This window comes from Calonectris borealis, chromosome 21 (assembly GCF_964195595.1).
Source record: "Calonectris borealis chromosome 21, bCalBor7.hap1.2, whole genome shotgun sequence".
Taxonomy (NCBI): domain Eukaryota; kingdom Metazoa; phylum Chordata; class Aves; order Procellariiformes; family Procellariidae; genus Calonectris; species Calonectris borealis.
In genome coordinates this window covers 2614720-2640768 of record NC_134332.1, presented here as the reverse complement: position 1 = coordinate 2640768, position 26049 = coordinate 2614720, and the positions used below count along the sequence as shown (strand labels likewise).

At 64.8% G+C, this 26049-nt stretch overlaps 2 protein-coding genes and 1 long non-coding RNA gene across 7 annotated transcripts; 1 reads left to right on the top strand and 2 right to left on the bottom strand.

Moving 5' to 3' along the window:
- Positions 1 to 698: 698 nt before the first annotated feature.
- On the bottom strand, positions 699 to 3768 carry LOC142091315 (uncharacterized). The gene is made up of 3 exons (XR_012676752.1): positions 3531 to 3768; positions 3200 to 3290; positions 699 to 2614 (listed from the first exon to the last, which is right to left on the bottom strand). It is a non-coding gene; the product is annotated as an uncharacterized LOC142091315 (long non-coding RNA).
- A 272-nt stretch (positions 3769 to 4040) lies between these two features.
- On the top strand, positions 4041 to 6674 carry PTRH1 (peptidyl-tRNA hydrolase 1 homolog). Its single transcript, XM_075170977.1, has 5 exons — positions 4041 to 4106; positions 4707 to 4926; positions 5070 to 5169; positions 5811 to 5856; positions 6249 to 6674. The coding sequence occupies exons 1-5, from the start codon at positions 4041 to 4043 to the stop codon at positions 6438 to 6440; spliced, it is 624 nt and encodes a 207-aa protein (XP_075027078.1). The 3' UTR covers positions 6441 to 6674.
- Positions 6675 to 8394: 1720 nt separating this feature from the next.
- On the bottom strand, positions 8395 to 20770 carry CERCAM (cerebral endothelial cell adhesion molecule). Of its 5 annotated transcripts, none has more exons than XM_075170974.1 (15): positions 20603 to 20770; positions 17371 to 17610; positions 15585 to 15714; positions 12832 to 12942; positions 12508 to 12625; positions 12294 to 12428; positions 11999 to 12203; positions 11797 to 11916; positions 11576 to 11652; positions 11292 to 11398; positions 11045 to 11177; positions 10730 to 10857; positions 10451 to 10654; positions 9492 to 9728; positions 8395 to 8809 (listed from the first exon to the last, which is right to left on the bottom strand). In XM_075170974.1, the coding sequence occupies exons 4-14, from the start codon at positions 12903 to 12905 to the stop codon at positions 9494 to 9496; spliced, it is 1536 nt and encodes a 511-aa protein (XP_075027075.1). In that variant the 5' UTR covers positions 12906 to 12942; positions 15585 to 15714; positions 17371 to 17610; positions 20603 to 20770; the 3' UTR covers positions 8395 to 8809; positions 9492 to 9493. The 5 variants fall into 5 exon arrangements, with proteins under 5 accessions (XP_075027075.1, XP_075027077.1, XP_075027074.1 ...); XM_075170976.1 differs by having other exon boundaries at positions 12508 to 12660; positions 20603 to 20637; XM_075170973.1 differs by lacking the exon at positions 15585 to 15714 and having other exon boundaries at positions 20603 to 20742.
- Positions 20771 to 26049: the final 5279 nt, after the last annotated feature.

Sequence of the window (26049 nt, the reverse complement as noted above, 5' to 3'; positions counted from 1 at the left end):
GAACAAGGCTCCCAGGCCAAGTGTAGACATCCAGCAACCCACCATCACCTTTTAGGAGCAGAAAGGGGCAAAACCCACCTTTGTCAGCACGAGTACTTCAGCTGTGAGCTCTGAAACATGCCACTGCGCTCCAGAGCAAACGAAACCTTCGCACCCGGGATTTGAGCAACCCCCCTTCAGAGCGGGCAGCACTAGCGGGCTAACACCCAAGACAAACTACCCCCCAGCACGTACTTACTGCTGCTGTCACACCAGGCAACACCAGCCAAAACAGTGAGTTCTGGGAGGCTCTGAAGGATTTTCTCCAAGGTTTCTTGGGCAAGGCATCCAGTCTCGCTCCTCAGGACAGCACGGACAGTCTTTTCTTGGAAAGAGGTAGCGTATGAGGGAAAGGATCTGCAGCGGCGACAAGGTGAGACCTGGATTTCCTCCATGGAAAAACTCATCCCCACAGTGAGCTCTGAGCACTGAGCCATGGGGTTTCCACCGCCGCAGCCAAACACCACCTCGTGCCACCAGCAAAGGCCCCACCAGCCCCACTGGGACCTGCCCCACCAGGGAGCCTGGGTTTCACCTCAAACAAAACCCAGATCAATTGAGCCATGCTGCTGCCCCGAGTGGTGCCACGCTGGGCGATGGTCATGTGGAGACACGTTCCCCTTAGCACAGGCAGACACAGGAGGGCTTCTGCCCTGAATTAGGGTCAACAAAACAGGAAAATGAAAATAAAAAGGACAGAGACCTGCCCAGTGGCTGTGGCACAAGGCTGTTGCAAGAGCCAGGCTATAGCCCTCGCTGCTTGGCTTGGACCCTGGCAGGACGCCTGGCCCCAGTCCCTGACCCTTGATCAGCTGCTGCCCCCAATACAGAACTGAGGGCTTGCCTCAAACCGCGTGAGGGGCAGGCACAGGGACTGCAGTCGAGGCAACAGGTGAGAACATCGCCCATGGCCCGAGGAGGCCATCAGGGAGCCGCGCAGGCCTGTACCCCGTCGTCTGTGGGGTCGAGCCACAGAATTAGGGCGACATGCTCCCTTGCGCTCTCCACCCTCCTCAGGCACAAGCGGGCCCTGGCCCGGCACAGGTAGGACAGCGGTTTCTGGGCGTTGAGCTTCCGCCTGCCGGTACTGCCTGCGAGGGGATGGGAGCGAGCACGCTCGGCAGCCTGCCTCGCCACTGGCCCTGGGGCAGACGGCACCAGCCCACCCGCTCACCTTGCCACCAAGTCCTGCCATCCCAGCTCGCACAGTGCCGCTGCAACCCGTCTCCGCACAACGCGGTCCCCCAGGCTCAGCTCCAGTGCCTGCTGCTAATCCGCTAGCGCATAGGCCAGCTCCCCCAGGCGAAGGAAGCTGTCTGCAGCGAGGCAGCGTCGGCGTCTCGGTTAAATGAGAGCGGCTGGGGGCTGGCTGTCACCCCTGGGCTTTGTCTGGAGCTCTCCGTGCCAGTGGGAAATATGCACAGCGCGTGTCCAGCCACAAAGATTTCAGCATCATTAGCCAAAAGCTCTGAGCTCCGCCAGGCAGGAGACACAGCCCGGTCTGGAAGAGAGCAGCTGTTCCCAGCCATGCCCCCAGGACAGGCCATGCGGAGAGGGAGCCAAACCACCAGTGGTAAATCCCGGCTCCTGGTACCTCTCCCCATGGCTGAAACGGCCCAGGCAGGCACAGCTGTGAACCGGAGTCAGGACCCAGGGGGAACTCAGGGGCCCTACTGCCCATTTCAGTCACCGCTCCCTAACACAGGACCCCAGCGCAGGGCCTTCCCCTGCACACGCTCAATGCCTGAGTGCAGACGCTGCTGTCTGACACCCCAGCCCTCACCCCGGAGACCCCACTGCGATCCCCAGCCCAGCTACTTGCCTCGTCTGTTGACATAGAGCCCCTTCTCCCTCCTCTCGTCCCGCAGAGCCTTGCCAAGGAGCATTACAGCCTCATCGAACCGGCCCAGGGTGGAGCAGTGCACAGCACAGTCGTTGTAGGTGAGCGCCAGCTGCTGCCGAGCCTCCTGGGCCTCCGGGCCCCCCGGGGCACCCAGCTCCCTCGCCCTGGCTAAGTCCTCACGGGCTGCACTGAAGTCCTTGAGCCATCGGAGGAGGGCCCCCCTGTGACACAGGGACAGAAACAGGAGAGCTTGGAGGCCGATGGAGCCGACTGGCCACAGTGACACTCTCACTACTTGAGGGTAAAGAATTCAGCGGCCGAGGGGGTCACTCTCAATGGAGAAGCTGATCTTGAGCAGGGCCCCACGCAGGTCCCTGCACACCGCCTCGGTCTTGGCCTCCTGGCCTCGTCTCAGCAGCCTCCACCTCAGGGCCTGGGCTTTTCTGTGCCGTGGCTCCAGGTCCAGGGCCCTTCAGATGTCCTGGTGACACAAGGCCAGCTGCCCGGGGAGGCCGGGTACCGTCAGAGCCTGGTGCTTCCCAGCGCATGCCCAGCCTCCAGGATGGGCAGCAGGGCCCCTCGGGGACCGGAGCGGCCATACCTGCCCAAAGCATTCGTAGAAGGAGGTGCGGAGCACGTACGGATCAGGATTCCTCACAGTCTCCTCCATGCTCTCTGCTGAGCATCCGAAGGCACTCTGGGAACTTGTTGAGAGTCGCAAGACACACGATGCTGCAAGAGGAGACGGACAAGGCTGGAGGCAGCCCACGGCAGGGCCAGCACAGCCGGAGAGCCTAGCACTGCCCTGGCTTTACCTCTTCTGGCAAAACACTCTGAGGCTGCAGCTCGGCTGCCTGTGTGAAGGCCTCCAGGGCCTCGCAGTAGAGCTCCTGATCAAGCAGACATCGGCCCTGCAGGGAAGCCCTGTCAGCCTGGCCACAGGCTGGGGCTGCGGACAGGGGGAGGGGAGCAGTGGCTGACCTGCAGGTCAAGGACAAGGGCCAGGCGAGCCAGGCAAGGCTGCTCCCGTGCAGGCACCACCGTGAGAACCTTCCTGAAGTTCAGCACGGCCAACTGGAAGTCGCAGAGCTGGAGGAAGGCCTCTGCCCGCTGCTCATACAGCTCTCCCTGCATCACAGACAACCCTCAGCCCACGCTGGCCCGGCCAAGCCCTGCTCAAACTACCCAGCATCAGCCTGGCAAGAGGTTAACAGCATCCTGAAGCCAGATGCCAGCATGAGAGCCAGCCTTAACGATGCTGCCTGCCTTCTCCGGCTCCCAGCCTGGTGTATCCCTAGCCCTCTAGGGACCCTTTACCCTCTGCGGATCCAGGTTGATGGCTTTCAAATAGCAGGTGATGGCTTCCTCGCACTGGCCAAAGGAGGAGAAGTCCAGCCCTTTCTGCCAGCTGTGGAGAGGAGAAGAGCCATGAACGAAGCCCAGTGACATACTGCTGGAGTGGGGGATTGTCCCACAGCCTTGGAAGAAAGCTCTGCTCCGCTGGCAGGGCCAAGAGCCACCCAGGGCTGGAGGAAAGTGAGGGATCCCCCCCATCCAGCCATACCCCAAAGGCTGCTGCTAAGGATGGCGAGTGGGAACGCAACAGGCGTGAACACAAAAAACATGGGGCACAGCCCCAAGCACTTACTGCTCCTGCACCCTGCCCCGCACAACTGCGGGCAGGAACCCCACTTCCCTCGGGGACCCAACGCTGCGCAGACACTGGCTGGGCCCGAAGACCCTCCGCAGGGACCTCTCCCAGCCTTGCTCCAGCGGCTCCGCCGGCACCGCCGTGGCAAACAGCGCCCCGCCTCCATCCCCCTCCCGCCTGAGGGACCGTTCCCAGGCCGCGGCTCCCCGTAACCCCACAGCTCGCCCTGGCTGCGCTACCCTCGACCCTGCCCCAGCCGCCCCGATGGGCTGGCCCTCTGCGGGGTGGCCGCGGCCGGCGGAGCCCCGGAGCTTTACCACACCGGCGGCCACGGCCCCTGCGTGGGCGGAGCGCGGCCCGCCCCACGCCGCTGCGCCGGGCCCCGCCTGCCGCCCGCAAGCAAGATGGCGGCGCTGCCCGTAAGCAAGATGGCGGCGGGTCGGGGCGGTGCCGGGCCATTGGCGGCGCGCGGGCGTGACGTCACGGGGGAAGGGAGCACGCGGCGCGATGCTGGCGGCGGAGCTGGCGGGGCGCGCGCGACCGCTCGTCATCCGGGCGGGGCCGCGCGTCATGGTGGGGCCGGGGGCGGGGCCGGGCTTGAGGGGCCGGGGGGGGAGCGGGTAGGAGGGGAGCGGGTCTGAGTGGAGGGGGCTGAGGGGGGATCGAAGGGGAGCGGGGCTGAGTGGAGGGGGCTGAGGGGGGATCGAAGGGGAGCGGGGCTGAGTGGAGGGGGCTGAGGGGGGATCGGAGGGGAGCGGGGCTGAGTGGAGGGGGCTGAGGGGGGATCGGAGGGGAGCGGGGCTGAGGGGAGGGGGCTGAGGGGGGATCGGAGGGGAGCGGGGCTGAGGGGAGCGGGGCTGAGGGGGGATCGGAGGGGAGCGGGGCTGAGGGGAGCGGGGCTGAGGGGGGATCGGAGGGGAGCGGGGCTGAGGGGAGCGGGGCTGAGGGGGGATCGGAGGGGAGCGGGGCTGAGGGGAGCGGCGGGTATGGGGGCTGAGGGGACCCAGCCTGCCGGGGGCAGCGCAGGGGGATCGGGTCCGAGGGGATGGAGGCTGACAGGAATCGGGTCTGTGAGGAGCGGAACTGAGGGGTGCTGCGGGGGGGAACAGGCCCGTGGAGGGGCCAGGGGCCTCATGGCAGCCCGGTGGAGCCCTGTTGACACCCGGCGGGCAGGTGGCCGGCCTGGGCAACTACGGGCTGCGGGGGACGCGGCACAGCGTGGGCATGGCAGTGCTGGACCGGCTGGCCCGGCAGCTGGCGGTGGCCGCGGGCTGGCGAGTGGACAGGCAGTGTTGCGCCGATGTGGCCCTGGCCACAGCCCGTGGCCTGGAGCTGCTGCTGCTCAAGCCGCGGAGGCTGATGAACCTCAACGGGCTCAGCATCGCCAGTGCTGGTGAATGGCTCGGTCACCTCTGAAGCCTGCTGTGCCAGCGGGCCCTGTGACGGCCCTGCTGTCCCTCTGCCCAGTTCTGCAGGGTCAGGGCCTGGTGAATCTGTCTCGCCCTCATTTCTTGGGTTGTATTTCTGTTTCCAAAGCTGAGATCTACAATCTCCACCCAGAAGACATTTACCTGGTTCATGATGACCTGGACAAGGCCCTGGGCAAGGTGGCGATCAAGCTGGGAGGCAGCGCAAGGTATGGGGTGGCCCCAGCTCTCTGGTTGTGCGAGCTGGTTCGAGGCCTTGCCATGCCCTTACAGGCACATGGGCCGTTCCTGGCCCCGTCCCACCAGCCTGGCGGTGTGTTCAGCCCCAGCGCCAGCCCTGGGCCCGATCCCAGTTGCAAAAGCAACAGCCAGCTGTTTGGGCAGCTTCCCGGTTCCTGGCAGGAAGGGCAGGGAGCCTCCTGGAAGCGGCTGTGGGCTGGATCCAGCCCATCAGCTGCACCACATGGGCTTTTTATAGTACTGTGCCTCCACTCTGCCTGCCCCAGCGCCAGCTCCTGGGTCAGCCTTAAGACATTTAACCTAGGAAATCTTCCACTGCGGGCCAGGATAGGGATGGTAGTGGGCCACAGCGCTCAGTCACACGTGCACCAGCTGCAGCAAGAGCTGAGACGAGCAGAACGTGCTGTCCCAGCCCTGCTTCCCCTTTTCTTCCCCAGCCAGCTGCTCTCAGCCCCAGGGGCTGGATGTTCCTGCAGAGCTAGGGCATGTGGGCTGCAGCCCCTGGCTGGGACCACATCCCTGAGTCCCTGCAGCGAGAGACCCCAATACCACACCATGGCGGGGGGTGTCTCTTACAGACTAATGGTGGGTTGTCTCCTTCTCTCCCAAGGGGACACAACGGGGTCCGATCCTGCATCAGTGCTCTGCATTCCAACGTGAGTGGGCCTCAGTGGAAGATCAGTCCTGCCCCCACCTCAATGCATGGCTTGTCATCCCCCCGCTCCCATTCTTCCAGCTCCCCTCAAACAAGCCCCTGCTCCCTTTCCTCTCCCTCCTTTTCTCTCTCCCCTCCTTCCCCGAGGGCTGATGTCGTTTTGGCCGCCATGGAGGACATGGAAACAATTAGCTCGAGCAGTTCTGCCAGGCCTGGCAGGAGCCCGGGATCTCAGCGCAGCCCAGCAAAAGCCTCTTCCAAAATCATGTTTCTTGGAGCAAGCGCTCAAAACCACCTGGAGAACATGAGGGGCTGCTCCCTCACCTTGCCCCAGCTCTGTCTCAGCCAGGCCCTTGAGGTGCAGCTCCTCCAGCTTTCCTTCTTCCTCCCCAGGAGATGACCCGGCTCAGGGTCGGCATCGGGCGGCCAGAGGGTGAAGTGACTGTGTCCAGCTACGTCCTGGCTCCGTTCAGCACCGAGGAGCAGGAGAGACTGGAGCGGGTCCTGGCCCACGCAGCGACGTTCCTGCTGGAGCACATCCTGCAGAGGAGAGCGCCCACGGGGGAGCCGGGGGACAGGGACTGACACAATCCCTCGGGGACTCGTGTGGACGATGGACAGAGCGCTGTGGACTCTCTGAGGTGACCATGGTGCAGAGCAGAGCTGGCCCTGCCGGGCAGCCTGGCCGGGCACTGGGGCAGCCCCAGCCTGTCCCCACACAGCTACCGGCAGCTCGTGTCCCACTCAAACCCCTGCAGTGGCTTCATACAGCAGTTTGGCACAGAAATTAAATAAACCCTCGCCCCTGGCTCTGCCCTGCTCCTGCCCCTCTCCCCTGTGCCGCCTGTCGAACTCTGGCTGTCCCTGGCTCTCTGTGGCTCAAATCCATGTTCCCATCCCTGTTCTGCCAGCCCAGGCTGGAGGGAATCTTCCAGTGGGAAGGGGGGAGCAACAGGAGTGACTTCCGCAGGATCCAAAACCACTTCAGATTTGTTGAGAAACTGTGGAAAGCACGAGTCGCCTGGTATCTCATAGCTCAGCAGCACACGAGGGCTGCTCCTGCTGAGTTGCAGCAAGTTTCAGGGCTGGCCTCATAGTTTTTGAGTTAGGTGGTTTTCAGCCAAACCCTGGAGTTTCCAATGGCTGGAGGAGTTCTGGCTCCTCCTTGCAGACCCGTTACAGGTCTCAAGGCAGAGAGGGCAGCCCGGGAAGCAGGGTCTCCCCACCACCGCAGCTTCCCAAAGCCCTGGGCTCTGCCAGCACATCCTGTCCAGCTGCATACCCTGCGAGCGCGGCTGCACCAAGAGCCCCAGTGCAGGCAGCTCCTTGCCCGCGTCCCAGCGGGCGCTGGCACAAGAACCAGGACCCTTGCTGGGTCACGCGTACCGCAGTGCTGCTGCCGCTTCCTTCCTCCGCTCCAGCTGGCACCAGACCTTCCTCCACTCTGTCCTCAGCTCCCAGCTCCTGAGCTCCTCCCATAGCATTGAGGCTACCTGCGACCAGGGGACAGGCAAGGAAGTAAAGGTGTCCCCAATCTGCCATCACCTCTCCACTCTGCTGTGTCACCTGTGCCTGTACTGGCTGGGACGCTGCCATTGCAGACCATGCACTTGGCTATCTCCTCCCTGTTCTCCAGTAGATCTACTCGGATCTTCAGGTCCCACGTGATCTGGAGCCAGTTGTTTTCCTTCAGGAGGTCCCTGCTGTAGCTGTGCATCCTGCCCCAAATGATGCTCTCCTGGATCATTTGTTTGGTGGGCTCAGACATCCGACTGTGAGTCTCGGCTACCGAGGCTTCCACCCACTGCTCCATTGCCTTCATCAAGCTGTGGGGAGAAGAGGGGCGCAGCCCCCCAAACCCTGGGTGAAGGCAGCAACCCACCGTCCCAGAACTATCCCCAGCAGCTGCTCCAGGGCCAAAAGGGGCAGCCAGCTGCCAGGCAGGGGCAGAGAGAGGCAGCAGCTCTGGGGGCCTGGCAGGGAGCTCGCACCTCCCCAGCTCACCCAGACTAGGGGTGGTTGCAGTGTTTTTAAGGAAAGTGCTCCTCCATCCCAGAAAACTCTCAGTTTTCAACCGAATGTCACCCTGCCGAGGAGCTGAGGTTTAGCACCAAACAAGCCCAGGCTCTTGGAAAGCAAACACCCTCCTCCAGAGCTGGCCACAAAGGTGACAGATGCCGGAGCCCAGCAGGACTCGGCTGCACGTCTCGGTGCTCAAGCTGGTGTCAGGTTTTCAGTCCCAAGGCCAAACCTAACGCCAATGAGGGGAATCGTTTCCATCAGCATTCCCAGGGGAGAGCTGAGCTCTGCAGAAATGCCACCCACCTTTTCACCTCCAGACTCCAAGATAGAGCTCCGATCACCCTCTCCCACCCCACCTTCCTCCCTCCCCCGTTATAGATTTCACTCCCAAAGCAATCCCCAGCTGGGGGAACCACCAGACCCTCACCACCGCAGCTCCGAGGTGACCTCGGGGTATGCCCTGGGGACGTTACGTGGGGCAATGTCACCCGGCAGAGCCAGCACCCGGCACGTCAGCTCAAACACAGTCTGCTTTAATCCTCCCTGGGCTTCAGTCCAGACACAGCACAGGCGAGGGACAAGCCCGGTCGGCAGCAGGAGGCCACATAGGCCTCGGGAGCCAGTCCCCGGCTTGAAAAACACTCCCCAAAGTCCAAGCCGGTGTGAGTCGGCAGAGTTGGCATCGCTCGGCGCAATCCTGGAGACGCGTCCTCAGCAGAGACGGAGCACAGCTCTCCCCCGGTCCCTCCACCTGGCAGGGAAAGGGCTCTCCGGGAGCCCTGGGGCAAATCCTGGCTTGGGTGCATTCCCCACGTGCAGATTCGAAGGACCCTGGGGGGATCTGTCCAGGGCAGCTGCATCTCTCAAGCAGGAGCGGGCAGGATCAGGCCGCTGGCCCGCGGTGCTCCCAGCTGGGTCACAATCCCTCGTCCCTGGGAGGCAAGGACACAAACATTAGCGGTCAAGGCAGGAGCAGCCCCGACACGTTCGCGCCTGCAGTGGAGGCGGTGGGAGAGTTGTTTTCCAGCCTCCCCCGGTCTGGCTGCTCCCGGGGAGGCTCTGCTGCCAGCACAAGCAACCTCAGACAGGGAAAGTCTGACCCGGCGTTAATCGTGGCAGTGCTGCCTTGGGGCCGAGCAAGTGCAGGTGCTCGCCTGCCTCCAGGGCCACCCCGCGGAGACGTGGCCCCAGGGAGACCCACTTTTGGGGGGGAGCAAGCAGCATTGGGGTGAAACTTTCCCCTGCGAGATGCCCCCAGCTCTCTCCAAACTAGGGTGACTTTTGCAGGAGGCGAAGGAGCGTTGTCCCTTCCTCGCTTGAGCGGCTGGGGAGCAGCACAGACTTGGGGAGCAGCAGGACCCTGTCCCCTGGTCCCCTCCAGCCCAGTGCAGCCCCACGTGGGACATCTGCACCGCCATGCCTTTCCCCACCTGGAAAAGGTCTCATCTCTGTTTTTCAATGCTTTGAGTCTGATGGGGAGAGCTGCTGCCACATGGCAAAAAGAAACTAGGCATCCGGGACACATCCGAATATAGCGCTCGCAGGGAGATGCTTCCCAGCCGCTCTGTCCCCTGTCCCCGTCCCCATGCACCTGGGTCCCACAGCCTCGCTCACCATCAGAGCTCGTCGCGGGCAGTGGAGCGGAGGTGGCCAGCACTGCCCCGTGAGTCCCTCAGGGTCTTCTCTGAGCCAGCCCAGTCGGTCTTCTTGGCATCGTCGTCCCAGATGGTGGAGGTCTCGGTGTCGCTCAGCCAGTTGCTGTCCCCAGCGTAGTGAGTGGGATAAACCAGGAGGGGGTGAGCCGAAAATACCAGCAGGTCCCGGGGGGAAAAGTGCCGCTTGTAATCCTCACTGGGGAAAGCGGAGCGGATCCAAGAGGAGAAATTGTCATATAGAGCATGGCCCGGTGGAGAAAAAAGGGCTGGGGAAAGCGTACCGACCACCCGGGGAAGGCACCGTGCAGGGCAGGTGATGGGGAGGGACACAGGGTACCGGGGAGGGGGTCTGGGGAAGGCAGCCAAGCTGGAGGGCTGCCCTGCGCCGCTGCTGCCTCCCTTTTACACACCTAATCCCTCTGTTTCGCCGTCCTGCTCACTGGCTTTCCCACCCCCCTCTCCCCAGGACACCCGGCCACCGGCGCTCGCCCACCCCCTAAATTGCCTCCCCCTCCCCAGACACAGCCTTGCCACTGACACCCCCCCCCCATGAAGAGGGGCATGGAAGTGCCCCAAGATGGAGCTGAGACCCACAACCAGGCGCGGGGGACCACACAGCTCCCCAGCACCGGGGTACAGGGGGCTGCTCCCCCCTCGCCATGGGGCCAAGACCCCCAAGTGGGGCCAGCATCGAGCCCCGGCTCCGTCCCCATCGCCGTCCCCCCACCCCATGCTGGCAGAAGGCCATTTTCCAGCGGCCAGCAGCCAGGCAGCGGCCGGCGGGGAATGAGCTCATGCTACAGATGTTTTCCTCCAGCATGAGTAATGCCGGCGGGGGGGGGGACAGGGTGGGATGGTGACGGCGGAGAAGAAACACATGCTCCCTTGCTGACACGGCCATGCACCCCTGCTCCTTACTTGGGGTGCTTGTCGTACATGATGGGCAGGAACTCGTCTACCGGCAGCATTTTGGAGAGGGGCTCCGCAGCCAGCAGCTTCTGTGCCCCGCGGCGGGAGATGGCGTAGGCCAGCGTCCAGTACGAGTACCCGGCCACCACCAGGTTTCGCACACCCTCCACGGGTACCTCGTCCTCCGCGTTCACCTGCTTCCTCCCCAGGTAGCTGCGGGGCGGCCAGCAAGCAGTGAGAGCCAACCCCAGGGACCCCCACCTGCATCCCCCCGGCCCCAGCACCTACATGAGGTCCCAGTCCCGCTGCGCCCCCTCCAGCTCCTCCATCAGCCGCCGCAGGCGTGTGGGGAAGGCAGCCTCGAAGCGCACGTCATCCTCGAAGACCACCGACCGCTCCAGCCCCCGGGACACGATCTGCAGGGAGGGGGCAGAGGTGCAAACCCATTCCAGCACTGCGCTGGGCCATACTGGGCCATACTGGGTCCACTCACCCTGCAGGACACCCCTCTCCCCAGGTCCTCCAGAGACCTGGTGATGCTCACGGGGTCCCTGCCCTGTGCTGGTGGCCCTTAGGGACCCCGTGGCTCCCATGGCCCCGTACCTCCTTCCAGATGTTGTAGTGGCTGAGGAAGCAGCCGACCTCGCCCTTGGTGAGCGTGCGGCCAGAGAAGGGGTCGTAGTACCCGGGGAGCAGGTCCACCCCCAGAACCTTGATGTCGCTGCTGTTGAGGGCGCTGCAAGGCAAGGGGCTGCATCAGCGAGGCGTCCCCCCTTCAGCCACCCCCCTGTCCCCTCCCCAGGGTGACACGGGGGGCTGGCAGAGTGGAAATGCATCCCCCCACGGTCACCTCCCATCCACAGCATCCACCACCCGTGGGGCTATCTCCAGCTCCTGCAGGGACGCCAGCATCCGCTGGCGCCGGTCCGGCCTCCGCACCAGGTTGATGAGAAAGATCTGGGGAGGAAGGAGAGAGCCCCGTCGAGGGGGCACGTCATGGAGGGGGACAGCCTGCCCAGCCACCGTGGGACGGGGAACAGGGGCTTGGCCAAAGCCCGTGGTGGGCTTTGCCATGGATGGATGCAGACAGAGGGATGGATAGGGGGACACGGGGGGGGTCCGCTGGGCACTTACTTCATCAAAGCCCATTTTCGTGAGTGGCTTGGGGAGGAGGGAAATGTGCCTGGAGCGCTGCATGGGGGGGCCATCCACTGCGGAGAGAGGGGACACCCCTTCGGTGGAGCCCAGATGCCCCTGCCCGGGAACAACAGCCCTGCCATGGGGACCGGCACCGGGTCCCCATCACCCCTGGGGTGGTGGACACCTCCGGGACCCCGCCACCCACGGGCACTCACCCATGGCCTCCAACGTGAGATGCACAAAGTTGGCACGTTCATCCTCCAGCGTCTGGTGGGCCTTCACGGGGACGTTGATGTAGCCAAAGCGCTGCTGGTTGCACACATGGACCTCCGCGCCTGCCGGGTGGGACAGGTGAGCACCGCGGGCCCCCCCCCAAACATCCCAGCCCCACAAACCCCCAGCCCCTCCGGCTCTCACCGGCCGCCTGGCAGGAGTAGGCGAAGACGATGATATCGTCGAAGGCCCAGGTATAGTTGGGATGGGGCGGGTAGAAAGCCAACCGTGACGTCTCCTCCTTCCGCAGGTCGATCAGGAAGGTGGCGTAGACCATGGGGACAGCGAAGCAGCCCACCCGCTGCCGGTTCTTGGTGGGGAAGTAGTCGGCTGTCCGGCGGTAGTACCCCTGCGGCATACCAGCGTGACACCTCCGTGTTGGGGGGCTCTTCCACCATGGGGGGGGGGTCCTCTTCCCTGGGGCTTTCCGGGGATGTACCTGGGGCGTGATGCCGCACCAGAAGTTGGAGTAGAAGGTCTGCGAGTCCAGCATGGGGGCCACCACCGACTTGTTCTGCGCCATGAGAAACTTGAGGGTCTGGTTGTTGGTCAGGATGCTGTCGGTGTCCACAAACTGGGGGAACGGCACAGGTCCTGGAGGCGCGGGGACGCCCGCCTTGGCCCCCACCCAGCTGACACCCCGTGTCCCTTACCAGGACGTAGTCCGCCCGCTGCTCCCGGGCGTAGGTGAGAGCCTCCTGCTTCAGCCTCATCAGGTTTTCGTAGCGTTTGTCGCTCCAGTGCTTGGGCCCGAGCTCGTCGGGGTAGGAGCTGGGCCGAGGGGAGGCAGGGGTTAACCCCACTCGCTGGGAACGCACAAACTCGGTGCACGCCGCCGTGTGCCGGCCAGCTGTGTCAACCCAGCTCTGCCTCACCGCCGGCTCCTCCTGGCAGCGTTCCTGGCTGCCGGGAAGTGGGGTGCTGCTCCGGGAGCCCCCCGCAGCCCAAACCCACCCCCCAGCACCTCCCAGCCTCACCTGGGCTCCTCCTGCACCCTCCAGGCCACCGAGTGATAGTCCTTCCCCACCGCCCCCAGCCACTCCCGCAGCATCGCCGTCGTGTTGTCCAAGTTGTGGTCTGTTGCGCACCTGGGGTGAGGGGACATCAGCCTCTGGGGGTCCCCCCAAAGGGACAACTATGGCCCCCTCCCCACACTAGAAACGCTCCTGGGGCCAAGAGGCTGAGCCAGTGACGGACTCGCTTGGGAATGTAACATGTAATTTGAAGGAACCGAGGCTGCGCTGGCAGGAGGGGGAACGCGGACGGGTAATTTCTTCCTCGGTGCCGCCGCTGGCCGGGCTGTCCCGCAGCTCTCACCCCCCGTCCCTGCAGCCCCGCAGCAGCCCCGGCCGTGTTCTCCCCATCCCAGCCCTGTGGCTGCCCACAATGAACAGCATCAGAGCACAGCGGCTTCGTACCCCCCCGCCCATGTACCCAGCTGCACCACACAGCACCCCTGTGCACCCCACTGCGCCCCGTGGCTCCGGCAGCCAGAAGAAAGGCCCCGACAGGCAGCAAAAATCCCCCTCCCCAAACCTTCCCTTGCCACGCACAGCTGCCATCCCCAACTCTCCCACCCGACATCGCAACGATGTTCACGGGGACCCCAGCACAGACGGGGCTAAACCCCACGTTGCACTGGGGCAACCACCAAGTCCCCACAACCTCGACCTGTCAAAGAGCCCCGAGCTGTCCCCCCAGGCACTGGTGTCACGGGGACCCCTTGGGACACAGGGGACAAGGCAGGACCTGTGCCCCCCCAGCTCCCAGCTCCGCAAGCAGCTGCTCTTGAAACACCCCGCGGGACCCTGTGGTGGGGGGCTCCCGGGAGCACGGCAGGCAATGTCAAGGACCCCCCCACTCCCCTGCTGCCGGGAGCTGCCCCCTGCCCCAGCCTGGCCACCCCTGCCAGAACCCCCCCGCCAGCCCCCGCCTCGGCCCCCTGCAAAAGCAGCTGCAGAAAAGTTTCCGACGAGCTCAGGCGAGAGACAGCGGCGGTGGAGGAGCGAGGAAGAGGAGGGACGGGGGGGTCCTTTCCCAGCCGCCCCCCCAGCATGGTAAAAGGGGGTTTGGGGGGTGTCTTTGGGGAAGAGGGGGGCTGGGGCCAAGCCCTGCAGGGAGGGGGAAGGCAGCATCCGTCCCTGATGATGCAGAATCCCCCGAGCCCAGGGCTCCCCTCCCTCGCCAGCCCCAGAGCTTCAGGAGGGGAAAGGTGGGGGTCCTGCCCGCTCGCCGTGGGGCAGCGTCCAGCGCCTCCCGTGTCCCTGCTGGGTCCCACACCCAGGGCAGGGCCACCCCTCACCCTTTGGGGCTGGAGGGGCTGTTACCAACAGGGTCCCTGTTCCTCCTGGGGGTCTCCGTCCCCCACAGGCCCCCATTCCCTCAGATCTCTCTTCCCTCCACCCAGGCCCCCGTTACTCCAAGATCACTCTGAGTCCCCAGTCCCCCCGCTCTCCCCAGCTTCCCATTCCGCTCCCCCCATTGTCCTTTGAGTCCCCACTACCCCCAGCTCCCCATTCCCCCATAGTCCCCCCCTATCCCTCAGGACCTCCGTGCCCCCACCCCAGCATCCCCATTCCCCCGGGGCTCCCCATTACCCCCGGGTCCCTGTGAACCCCAGTATCCCTGCTCCCCCCGGGATCCTCATTCCCCCCAGCCCCCTCCTCCCCCCGGATCCCTGCTACTCCCCGCACCCCGGGGTCCCGGTTCCCCCCGGGGGTCCCCGCTCCCTCACCACACGGCGATGCTCCCCGCGGGATAGTCCATACGCTCCAGGGCGCCCAGGCAGTGCGGCAGCGAGTGCTGCGCGTTACGGGCCAGGAGGGCGAGCACCACCCGCGGGGGGGCCGGCCCGGTGCCGGTGCCGGTGCCCAGCAGCAGGAGCAGGGCGCAGAGCGGCCCCGCGGCGCCCATGGCGGCGGCAGCGGCGGGCGGGGAAGGGGCGGGCTGAGACCCGCCGCGCTCAGCGCACCCCCGCCCCCGCCCCCGGCCCGGCCCCGCCGCCGCTGCGAGCCCCGGGGGCGGGTTTGGGTTGGGTTTCTTTAAATAAAGCCGAGATCGGTAAACAGTCCCGCACAGCCCATGGCCGGGGGGCGAGAGGCCGGGGGGCACCCCGGTACCCCCCCCGCCCCCGAGGATGCTCCTGGGCATCCTCGTGTGCCCCCTGCCAGCTCGGGGTCGGGTCCCCGCGGTGCCTGGCCCACAGTGTGGGTGGGTGGTGAGGGAGCAGATGGGTGGGCAAGCGGATGAGGAGGCTCATGGCTGGGGGGATCATGGCCAGGGGGACTGGTGGCCAGGGGGGATCATGGCCAGGGGGGCTGGTGGCCAGGGGGGCTTATGTCCAGGGGGCCTTGTGGCCAGGGTGAGTCGTGGCTGGGTAGGCTCATGGCTCTCCTCCATCACAGGCCAAGGCAGCCCACCCCACCAAGCCATGTCCGACCCAGGCTGCCCCTCATGGCTGGCCATTTGCAGCCCCCCAGGCATGTCTGCAACGTGTCCGAGCCGCAGGCAGGCCCGGGGCCTTTGGGACATTTGGCCAAAACTCCTGGTTAACCACCCAATCCATAAATACGGCTGTCAGCTCCCAGAGCAAGCCCAGGCTGGGAGGAGGCCGCATCCTGGGGAGCAACAACTCCGGGCACACCACCAGCAGTGCCGGGCACCCCTCGCTGCAGTGGCACCGGAGCCCTGGTGAGGGGCTGTGGCCACGCGTGGCCAAACCTGCACCCACCCGCAGTGGGGCGAGGGCCTGGCCAGGCGGCTGCTCGTGCTGGCTCCCCACGTCCCCTCACTCCCGGGGGATCCCCGGGAGGGCTCCAGCAGGGTGCAGCAAGGTTGGGGGGTGAACAATCCAGCAGCACCTGAAAGAAGCAACAGAGGTTGCACGGGGACCACCAGGGAGCCCTGCGGTGGCTGTAAGGAGAGAAAAACTCTGTTTACAGTCCGAGCTCGGACAAGTATTTCGGGGAAGGGCTCCGTGCCAGCACGGCTGGGCACTCCCCGGCGATGCAGAGGAGCTGCGGGAGGGGGCAGGACCTCAGGAGCCGAGCACAGCCGGACCCCACCCGTGTCCAGACCCCCCGGGAGGGCTGGGCGGGGGGCAGCCCCTCTCCCCTCCGCAGGAGCCCCCCGAGCGCGGCCCCGCGGCCCGGGAAGGGATTAAGTCGGAGGAAGGACCGCAGAGCGGCGGGGATGCCGGTGGAGCCCACGGCTGGCGCCGTCCCGCGGGGACACCCACCCGCCGGCACCGCCCCCCCGCAGCCCGGCCCCGCGCTCGGCCGCTGCTGCCACCTCCCGGCACCGCGGCGCGGCCCGGCCGGGAGCAGCCGGGCACGGGCACTCGGTGGGGAGTCAGGGACTCCCGGGTCCGTCTGAGCCGGATCTGATCCCTGTGTCCCCACATCGCTCCATCCCTGCCCTTCTTCATCCCTGCACCCCTTCGCCCATGCATCCCCGCATCCCTTCTCCCCTGCATCCCCACATCCCTACATCCCTGCATCCCTTCCCTTTTTCATCCCTGTATCCCTTCGCCCCTGCATTCCTGCATCCCTCCATCCCTCCATCCCTGCATCCCTTCACTCCTGCATCCCTGCATCCCCACATCCCTCCATCCCTGCATCCCTTCATCCCCTGCATCCCTTCTTCATCCCTGCATCCCCTTGCCCCTGCATCCCTGTGTCCCCACATCCTTCCATCCCTGCATCCTCTCCTGGGGGTCACAGAGGGCCCTGCCCTGCCCTCAGCACCTGGGAAGGGCAGAGAGGGATTTCCGTGCTGGATATAACAAGATTTTGAGCGGCCCAGATGCCAGAGAGGCCAAGCAGGGCAGTTCCCAGCCTTCAGACTGGGATGAAACCCTGCAGAGCCCTGACACCCCACATGATGTGGGGACCAGGGGGGCCGAGCCTGGATGTGCCCTGGCCTGGGCTGGGGCCAGCCCTGGGATGCTGCTCTGTGAGGAAGAGCAACACCTGGCCCCTGCCAGCAATTTTTTTCTCAGTAAAACCCCCACCGTGTGCTCAGCCCCCGCTGTCCCCTGCCCCAGGGACGCAGCATCCCTGGCCCGGCACGGTTCGGCCACCCACGCGCAGCCCCAGCCCCGCTGCCCCGGCCATGGCCCACACCGACACTCCCTGGCCGTGGGCTCAGGGACTGGAGAGGGAGAGACTGCCCTGTCCGCAGCCCCACCATCCCTGGGGCAGGCAAAGGAAGGGGGTGCCACCACTGTGCCCTGACATGGGGAAACTGAGGCACGGGCCAATGCAATGTGCAGCACACAGATGGGCTGGAACTGGCAGAGGGACGAAGCATCCTGCGCCTGCCCTTGCAAGCTCAGCTGGGGTCAGAATTACCCCTGCCTTTGCAGCCTGCCTCTCCCCGCAGTCCGGCTACCGCAGGGCTCGCAACGGACCCTCGGAGCCCGCTGTGGGCCAGGCGACACCTTACAAGCAGTTTTGGCCATGCAATGGAAAAAAACCCACAAGCAAGCTCGGGGAGAAGGGGGAAATGGAGGTTACCTGCCAGGGCACCCGCTGCATGGTCCTCAGGGTGACGACCCACCCGGCTCTGCGCTGCGGCTCAGCACCTCCATCCCCACCGCTCTGCTAGCACAGGGCTGAGACAGCCTCCACGCCCCAGGAGCAGGACTGGCAGGTGGGGTGGCAGGTCCCCACGGGGCTCAGGGTGTCCCCACGGGGCTCAGGGTGTCCCCACGGGGCTCAGGGTGTCCCCACGGCTCCACACATCCATGGTGGTACCTGTAACACAGAGCCGACGTCAGGCCTGAAAGCATCCCGCCCGGAAAAGCGCCTTCCCATCCCTGCGCTCCCGGGCAGGCAGCAGCGCTGCGCAACGTTTCCAGCAGCCTGGTTTCTTTGTTTTTTAATTTTTTTACAGGAAAAAGTTGCTTTTGGACCCAGGGCTGAGGCTTTTGGCCACCTGCCGCCTCTCTCCAGCTCTTCCTTGAAATTTCCTAGGATTTTCAGCAAAGTCTTTGAAAAGCTCCAGGTTCCTCAAACATCACATTTTTCTCCTTTAAAAAGCTCGGGTTTGGTTGCAGAAAACAAACATATAAATATATATATATGTATATATAAATGCAGAGATTCTGTGTGTATGTGCGTGGCCGGGGGGGTTGGTACAAGTCCCTCAACCACCAACAATTTTTTTTAAACTTATTTCACAAGAAAAAGCATCCCAAGAGCCCAGCCGGCTGCCCAGGTCCGTGGGGATGCCCCTGGGTGCCCCTGGGTATCCCTGGGTGCCCCCGAGAGCCCCCACTCCCACACCATGATGCTGCCCGAGTGATGCTGTCCCCTCCAGACCACTGCCCCCGACTTGTCCAGCCTCATGACCCCAGCCCATTTCACAGGTGGGGAAACTGAGGCACGGAGCCTGCACAGCCTCCCGGCAGCTGCCCAGCCAATGGCGACCCCAGACCCAAGGGAGTGCCCGTGACCCCGCCATGCTCCCTGCCCTGCCAACCCCTCATCCTGAGCTGTTCCAGCTGTTCCAGCTGTTTTCGCTACCCTCCAGCTGTTGGGTAGCTCAGGAGGCCGGCGCTCCCCTCCCAACTGGGTTTTCCTTCCAGGTCTCTGCTAAACCCATCGCATCCACGGGCGCCGCTCTGCTTTTCTCCTCGGCGAGCTGTTCCCGCGGCGGGCAAAAACAATGGATCTTCCCACCCAGAAAAATCCAGGGGGATTTTGACCATCCTGGGGGGATTTTGGCCACCCGGGGGGATTTTGGCCCACCCAAGAGATGCTCTGCCAGATGAGCTGGAGGCCGGCGGGAGCAGCATCCCCATCCCGACTGGTGGAGTCAGGGAAATCCGTGCTACTGTAAATGGGGCAGAGACGCGTCGCCAGCCCCGGCGCCTGCTGGGCTGCGTCTCCCCCGCACCTCGGCCCGTCGGGAGACAGCCTGGGGTGTTCCTGGTGGGCTGCAAACATTCGGGAGCGAGAAGCCTCCCCCGGGACCCCGCTTCGTGCCCCGCTGGGAGCAGGGAGCCGGGGGCTGCGCGGGATGCTCTGCTCCACCTGCAAAGCACCACCGCACTTGGAGCCACGTTCGAGCCTCGCGGGCATGGCCCTCCTGAGTGACACAGCCGGCTTGGCCCCAAAACGGTCCCTTTTCTCCCCAGACTGGACCATGTCTGCCAGCATCAGAGCCAGCGGTGCCCCGGGCCAGCATCCCCTGGCTCTGGGTGTCAAAGGGGGCCCCGGGCACCCATCAGCCCTAGGAGGAGGCAGAGGCATGCCTCCCTCAGCAAGGGGAAACTGAGGCAGGAGGCTGCCCCGACCCCGCTGGGCAGGGAGAGGCCGCACACCCTGCTGGGACTTCACCCCGGGGACGATGGGGAGCTGCTCGCTGTCCCCCTGCCGCACCCTCTCAGAGGGCCGGCAACAGGGGGGTACCCCGATGGGAATGGTCCCCCACTGCGAGGTGCTGACCCGTGTGCTCCCATCCCCTCCGTCCCCTCCATCCCCTCCCTCCTCTCCCCCCCCAGCGGGGCTGACGGTCGGTCCCCGTCCCAACCCGGGGCAGCTGTGACCGAAAACAAAGCTGTCCCCTTCGGCACAATACCCTTCTGTCCCCCCCCCAGATGCTGACCGCTGGGGTGGGCAGCGGCCGGGCTGGAGGCGTCGAGGGGCCGTGCCAGGCCCCCGCTGGCAGGGGACAATGTTGGCAGTGATGGAGAGTAGGTATTTCAAAAGGTTTTGTTTTCGGGTTGACCCGCCGAGCCGGCGTGACCCCGCAGCCCCCCACCCAGCCCTGCTCCTCCGTCCCAATAGAAACCGGCCACATTCCTGACCTCGGGGAGGGGGGGGGGGGAAGTTTCAAACCTTCCTGGGAAGGAGACAATGGGGGTGTCAGGGCCGTGATTTAGGAGGGGGGGCTCTTTCCATCACAAAGGCGAGACAAAGGCGCTCGGTGCTGGGAAAGGGGCTTCGGCGGCGGCTCAGGAGCGGGGCTGTGGTATTGTGCCTGGCCAGCCGGCCTCGGCGGCAGGGCAGCCAGGGCCCACCGGGTCCCACCGGGTCCCATCGGGTCCCATCGGGTGCCACCGGGTCCCATCGGGTGCCACTGGGTCCCACCGGGTCCCATTGGGTCCCACCACGACTCTCCATCCCTCTACTGCAGCCCTCCCCGCGGCCACCCTGGGGACCAGGGTCTGGTGGCTTCGTGGGTGTCGCTGTCACCCATGGCAGGAGGGAGTGGGTCCCCCATCCCCATGTGGGATGGCTGGGGCACCTTGCAGTGCCCATGCCAGTGGGTCTGGCCGGGGACCAGCCTGTCCCGGGGGGCTGTGGGCACCCCACGGACCGGGGCTCAGATCAGGGCCAGTCATCCCCTATATGGGGGGACAGGCAGCACCAGAGCCCTGAGCCCCCCCACATCGGCCCTCCCCACGTGTGCAGGGCCGGGGTCCCACTCCCCTCTCCCGGGGCCGGCCCCGGGGCCGAGGGCCGGGCGAGGGATGAGCAGCTCCTCTGTGCGCCGCTCAAAAGGGGCTTTGTGCACCCCGGGGCCGCCGGTGCCCAGCACCACCCGCCACCGCCGGCACGGGCACCGCGCCGGTGCCCACCCTGCCGGCACCTCGCAGCCTGCACCCCCCCAAACTCCCCTCTTTCCAACTGCCCCCAGCCCCAACCCTCCTCCTCCATCCCTGGGGGGGCTCAGCCCCAAATCGTGGCAAAAATCCCCCCAAAAAAGCCAGGAAACTGCTTAAGCAGGCGCCCAACTTACAGTGTCCTCCGCCGCCGAGCTGAGCCCGCGTCTCCGGCCAGCGTCCCGGTGCCGAAGGGCTCGGAGCCTGCATGGAGAGGGGATATTTTTACAGGAGAAATATTTTTCTCCCGGTGCTGGATGGCTGATCCGAAGGAAAAGCTGGAAACAAGTTCATTGGCTTTTCTCTCGCTCCCTCTCCTTGCCCTAATTTTTATTTTCCTGGCAGCCAGCGAGAGGAAGGGAGCTGGCAAGGGGATGCTTTTTTGGGAAGAGGGGAACTGCTGGTGAAAGAGGCATTCACCGCGCCGGGAGCCTGGGAAAGCCGAGAGCCGGGGGGCCGGTGGGAGGGCAGGAGCCTGATCACCGACCGCCGTGCCGAGGCTCACCGGCGTGCCGAGGCTCACCGCCGTGCCAAGGCTCACCGCCATGCCGAGGCTGACCGGCGTGCCGAGGCTCACGGCCGTGCCGAGGCTGGCGGAGCGGAGGCCGGCGGCAGGTGGAGGGGCGCCGGCGGGATGCACCAGAAAGCCAATGACATCATGTTGTGGGTTTTTTTTCTCCAGGATGAAATGTAATTTGCAGACAACTTCCCCGGCTGCCCGCCAGCGCCGGGGCTCCGTGGCGAGGAGCAGGATAGGTCCCCCCAGGACACACAGGCGCCCACCGAGGGAGCACAGGGCTGGGCCGGGGCTTTATTTTGTCCCCCCTTTTGGGTCAGAAAAACTACATTTTCTTTCCTAACCTGCTGGCACTGCGCTCACCGGCACAGAGAGGGCAGGTCCGGCCGGCAGCCGAGCAGACCGCAGCCCGGCACGGCCGGCGCCAGCGCCCTGTCGGGGCCCCCCCATCCCCATGGTGGGGCAGGATCCGTCCCCGGGCTGCCCAGCCCGGGATGGCTCCTTTCGCCTCTTCCCTCTTAATTTTGTTTAGAAACTTGTCAGGTTGGTACATAAAGGAGGTGGAAAGATCAATCCCGGCTTTTCATCAGTGTGGGAAAAAGTATTTCACTAATCCATATTTATTGGTGTAAGGAGCCGGGGGGGGAGGGCGAGAGACCCTAATGGTCAGGAGCAAAGGACAGAAGGGACAGTTTAAGGCTGCCCTTTTCGGAGAGGTCACATGTCACCAAAATCTTTCGGTTGTCTCGGGATTGGTTACATTCTGTTCTCTTTTTTTCTATTGAGGTTGCCAAGCAACTGGCTAAGACCAGCCAAGATATTTTCTTTATTACAAGTGGAGCAGAAAGCAGCAAGGAGGAGAGAGATAAAAAAAAAAAAAAAAAAAAAAAAGGGGAGAGAAGAGAAGAAGTTTAGACAATTAACATTTATAGGATCACATAACTTCATTAACTCGGCCGAGATTTGGGAAAGAGACTTCAAAAAAAAAGGTGGGGGGGAGAGCGTTAGGAATTAAAGCGAGTTAAAAGGCCGGCAGGTCCGGGGCTAAAACAATGCCGGAGCACCCGGGAGCGGCGACGGGGGCTTCCCTCCGATGGTTCCTGCTTCCCAAAGAGCCGGCCGGTCCCGGGCGATGGCTGCAACCCGGCGCAGGGGCCTTCAGCTGTTGCTGATGCTCTTTTTTTTTTTTTAAATGCTGGATTCCTTTTGATTTTCACACTCCTAGGAATTGGGTTTATTGCTAATAGCGCTGGCAGGGAGGTGTGGGGAGGCAGCGGAGCCCTTCGGAAGGTGGCACATGGCCAGGGCAGGCGCCGGGCATCCCCCTGGCCCAGCCGTGACACAGGGCAGGGGCTGCGGGAACGTGGCTGTCCCCAAGCCCTGGGACACATTCGTGCCTCTGCAGGGTGGACAAAACTTCCCAGGGCCGGGAATGAGCCCCCGTTGGCCAGCAGCCCCTGGCCACAGATCCCTGCCCCGTTGGTCCCTGCTCTGAGCTCAGGCCTAACCCCAGCCCCGGGCTGTCCCCTGCCCCAGGCCTGGCCCCGCCACGGGCAGGGGACATTGCTGCGGGCCGGGGACAGGGACTGGGGTGACCCCGCTGCTCCGCGGGGCTGGGCTGCTCCGAGCATCCTTGGGGCTGCGGGCGTTTCTCTCCCAGCGCGAACCGATCCCTCTCCCCACACAGCCAGACCCTGTGCGAGGACACGGGGGGAGGTGAGGAGGGGCAGGGACCCCCCCGGCGACCCCCCCAGCCTCCTCCCCCACCCCCAAGCCCCCCTTGGTTCTGCCCAGGGACCCCAACTCCCCGGTGACACCCAAGGCAGTGGCAGGCAGTGATGGGGTGAAGGCAGGGGCCAGCCCCACGCTCTTCCCCGCGGCTGTGGGGACCCCCGGCAGGTCGGGGCCGGGGGAGTCCTCGGGCGGGGAGAAGCAGGCGATGCCCCCGCTCCCCCGGCCGGAGCCCGCAGCTGCCGGCCTGGCAAGTCGGTAATATTCATTAGGGGAAAACAATGAGCATTATTTATCCCCAGCACTTTCCCTGCCGTGGGGGGCCGGGGTGGGGTGCAGGTGACCCCACAGCCCACGGGGGACCCGGGCAGTGTCACCCCCGCGGCAGCAGGACCGGGAGGGTCCCCAGAGGGAGCCGGGGGGATGGGAGGGGATCCCAGCCCCAGCCCTGCCCGGCGGCTTGGGGGGGACCCCCACAACCCCGAGTGGGGCCAAGCCCGGCCGTCCCCGGGGCCGGGCGCCGGGACCCCGAGCCAGGGCGCACCCCGAGCCCCCGAGCACCGGGCCCGAGCGGGTGCGGGGGCTCCGGGCCGGGCCGGGCCGGGCCAAGCCGGGCCGGGGGCTGGGGTTTGGGAGCTGTGTCTTTAAGAGATGGCTGGCTCCAGGTTGCAGCTGCTGTTTCTGTGCTATAGAGACAGTGGAGATTCATTACTCCTAAAACACAATGGGCATTTATCACCCCGTGGTGTTATTCAAATCCAGTACCAATTGAAGGTCATCCCCATTCTTTTCTCGCCGGCTCTGCAACACATTTATTGTTGTGCCGTTCAACTAAAAGCCCTGCCCGGCCCCGGCGCAGCCCGCAGAGCCCCGGTGTGCGCATCCCTCCCGGGCGGATTTGGGACCCTCCCGGCTGGATACGGCGTGGAGGAAGAGGGGCAGAGCCGGGGCGGCTCGGCTGGGCTCGGGGCCGGCGGCAGGTGCAGCGGTAGCCCCGCCGTTGTGCCCCGCCGAGCCGCGGGGGCCGCCCGCTCCGCCCCCGCGGGACGCACTTTCCGCGCCCCGTGGAAACTCGGAGCCCCGCGGGCCGCCGGGGCGCAGGGCGGCTCGGGCAGCCGGGGGTCCGCCGCTCGCCCGTCCTCAGCCCTCAGCCCTCCCCCGGGGGGACCTGCCCGGCCCCGTCGCCGCGGCCACCGGCACCGGCAGCGGCACCGGCGGGGGGAAGCGCCGGCAGCGGCCGGGATTTTCCCTGGCTGGAGAAGGGGGTTTGTTCCCAACTTCGTGGAAGCCGGTCGGTGAGAAGGGGCTGGGGAGAAGCCTGGATTTTTCCTCTTTTTCTTTTATTTTTATTATTATTAATAATATTTTTTCCCCCAGTTGGGCATTCATAAATTTCGGCGATTTTTCAAAGTGCCCGAATTTTGAGGGCGATCCGCTTGGAATTGGTTAATTCTCCGCGGCAGGAGCGGCGGCGGCGCGGGGCCGGGGCTCTGTGCCCGCAGCCCCGCGGCATCACCCCCGCCCAGCCCCGGGGCTCCCGGCGGCACCAAGCCCCGCCGGCGGCAGCCGGCCCCGGCGCACCGAGCCCCCGCTCCACCGGGGCTGCTCCGGCGGGGATGGATCGCTGGTTTTCGTTTTCTGGTTTTTTTCCTTTTTTTCTTTTTTTTTTTTTTTTCCTCTTGATGTTGGTTTAATTTTTTTCTTTCTCTCTTTTTTTTTTTATTTTTAATAAGGGCTGATTTTTTTTTTTTCGGAGGGGTAAGAAACGAGTTGATAAAATTAAACCCCTCGCGGTGCCATTAAATCGAAACCGGGGTGCGAAGCGCCGCGGCTGCTCTAGAAACTTGTTGGGGCCGGAGAAGCGGCTCCGCAGGGCCGGGGAGCGGGGAGCGGGCAGTGGGCGGCGGCGGGCAGCCGGCTCGGTGCCCCTGTGTCCTTCTTTTTCCAGGCTCCAGCCGGATTCCTCCTGGAAGATCCCGCGAGCCCGGGATGGGAATCTCCGCTCCTGATTGTCCAAACGCAATTCTTGTGCGATGGAGCCGTACGAACCAAGAATTGTGTCTGGACATCTGTAGCAGAGATTTCAACTCCACCGGCTGGGCTCCAGGAAGGTGCTTTGGGGCGGAGGAAGAAGGACGGAGCTTCCCCGGACCCGAGGTAACCGTTCCCGGCTGCAGCCCGGGGAAGCCTGACGGAGCCTTTCAAGGCAACCAAACCAGCACCGGCGGCTCCGCACCGCTCGGCGCTGCCGGGGGTTCAGCCCGAATGCGTCAAATATCGGCCGGGTCCTCACCGGGACGGGCAGCCCCGGCCGGGCAGGGACCGAGCAGGGACCGGACAGGGACAGAGGGGCCGAGCCGGGGGCTCCGGCGCTGCGGCGGGGACGGAGCCGAGCGCGGCGGGCGGGCGGGCGCCCCGGCCCTGCGGCTCCATCCCGGTGTATCCTTCTGGTATTTTTTTTTTTAATTGCGTTTTTATTTCGTTTAATTTATTTCGGCGGGCGCCCGGCCCTGGGGCGCGGCGGGGACCCCTCTGCACCGGGGGCCGAGGTCCCCGCCGGCCGGGACACCCTCCTCCTCCTCCTGCCGCAGCCCTCGGTCTCCGCCGAGCCGGGAACCGTCCCCGCCGCTCGGGCACCGGCTGGGCTCGGCGGAGAGCGGCCCGGCCCCGGGCTCCCCCGGCCGAGGGCTGCGGGACGGGATCTCACCGCCGCGGCGGGGCTCGGAGGGGACGAGGCGGGAGCGGAGCCCAGGGCTGCGGCGGCCCCGCGTCCTCCCGGAGCAGCCCCCGCGAAACCACCACCGGGAGGAAGGCTCTTCACAGAGAGGCTTTATGACTCCACAAGCCAAGCGACTCGGCCGGGGCTGCCAAGGAAACCCAGGAGGAGGAGGGAAGCATTACAAGATCCCAGCAAAATTTCACCGAGAGCCTATCTAGGACAAAGCTGGAGGCAGAGAATGTTTTAAAAGGCTTTTATTTCAGAAACTTTTTTTTTTTTTTGTTACAGGATTTTGCTGTACCCCTCTTCTCCCCTCCCCTGGCTTCCCTCATCTTCCCAATTCTAGCTTTTTTTAGCAATGATTGGCAGCTTTTACTACAGCAGGAGCTAAGCCATCTGGGTCTACCTGCGCTAGCGAGGGGAGTAACACCTCCCAGGGAAGGAACTCGTCCTATCGTGAGCAAACAGCTGGGGGGGATAAGAACAGACAAGCCCAGCCTAAGGCAAAAACGCAGGGTAAAGGCAGGGCAGGCAGCAGCGCTGAAGACGAACCTGCCTTTTCCCACTTGGGTTTGAGTCCGTTTCAAGCTGCACGCCACACAGGTTCGTTGTTTTTC

Coding starts and splice junctions, on each gene's coding strand:
- PTRH1 (XM_075170977.1), top strand. CDS start 4,041: ATGCTGGCGGCGGAGCTGGCGGGGCGCGCGCGACCGCTCGTCATCCGG. Junction 5,170..5,810: donor AAGCTGGGAGGCAGCGCAAG/GTATGGGGTGGC, acceptor TTCTCTCCCAAG/GGGACACAACGGGGTCCGAT. Junction 5,857..6,248: donor TCAGTGCTCTGCATTCCAAC/GTGAGTGGGCCT, acceptor CTTCCTCCCCAG/GAGATGACCCGGCTCAGGGT.
- CERCAM (XM_075170971.1), bottom strand. CDS start 14,767: ATGGGCGCCGCGGGGCCGCTCTGCGCCCTGCTCCTGCTGCTGGGCACC. Junction 12,204..12,293: donor GGTGCGGCATCACGCCCCAG/GTACATCCCCGG, acceptor GGTATGCCGCAG/GGGTACTACCGCCGGACAGC. Junction 11,178..11,291: donor GTGGATGCTGTGGATGGGAG/GTGACCGTGGGG, acceptor CTTGCCTTGCAG/CGCCCTCAACAGCAGCGACA.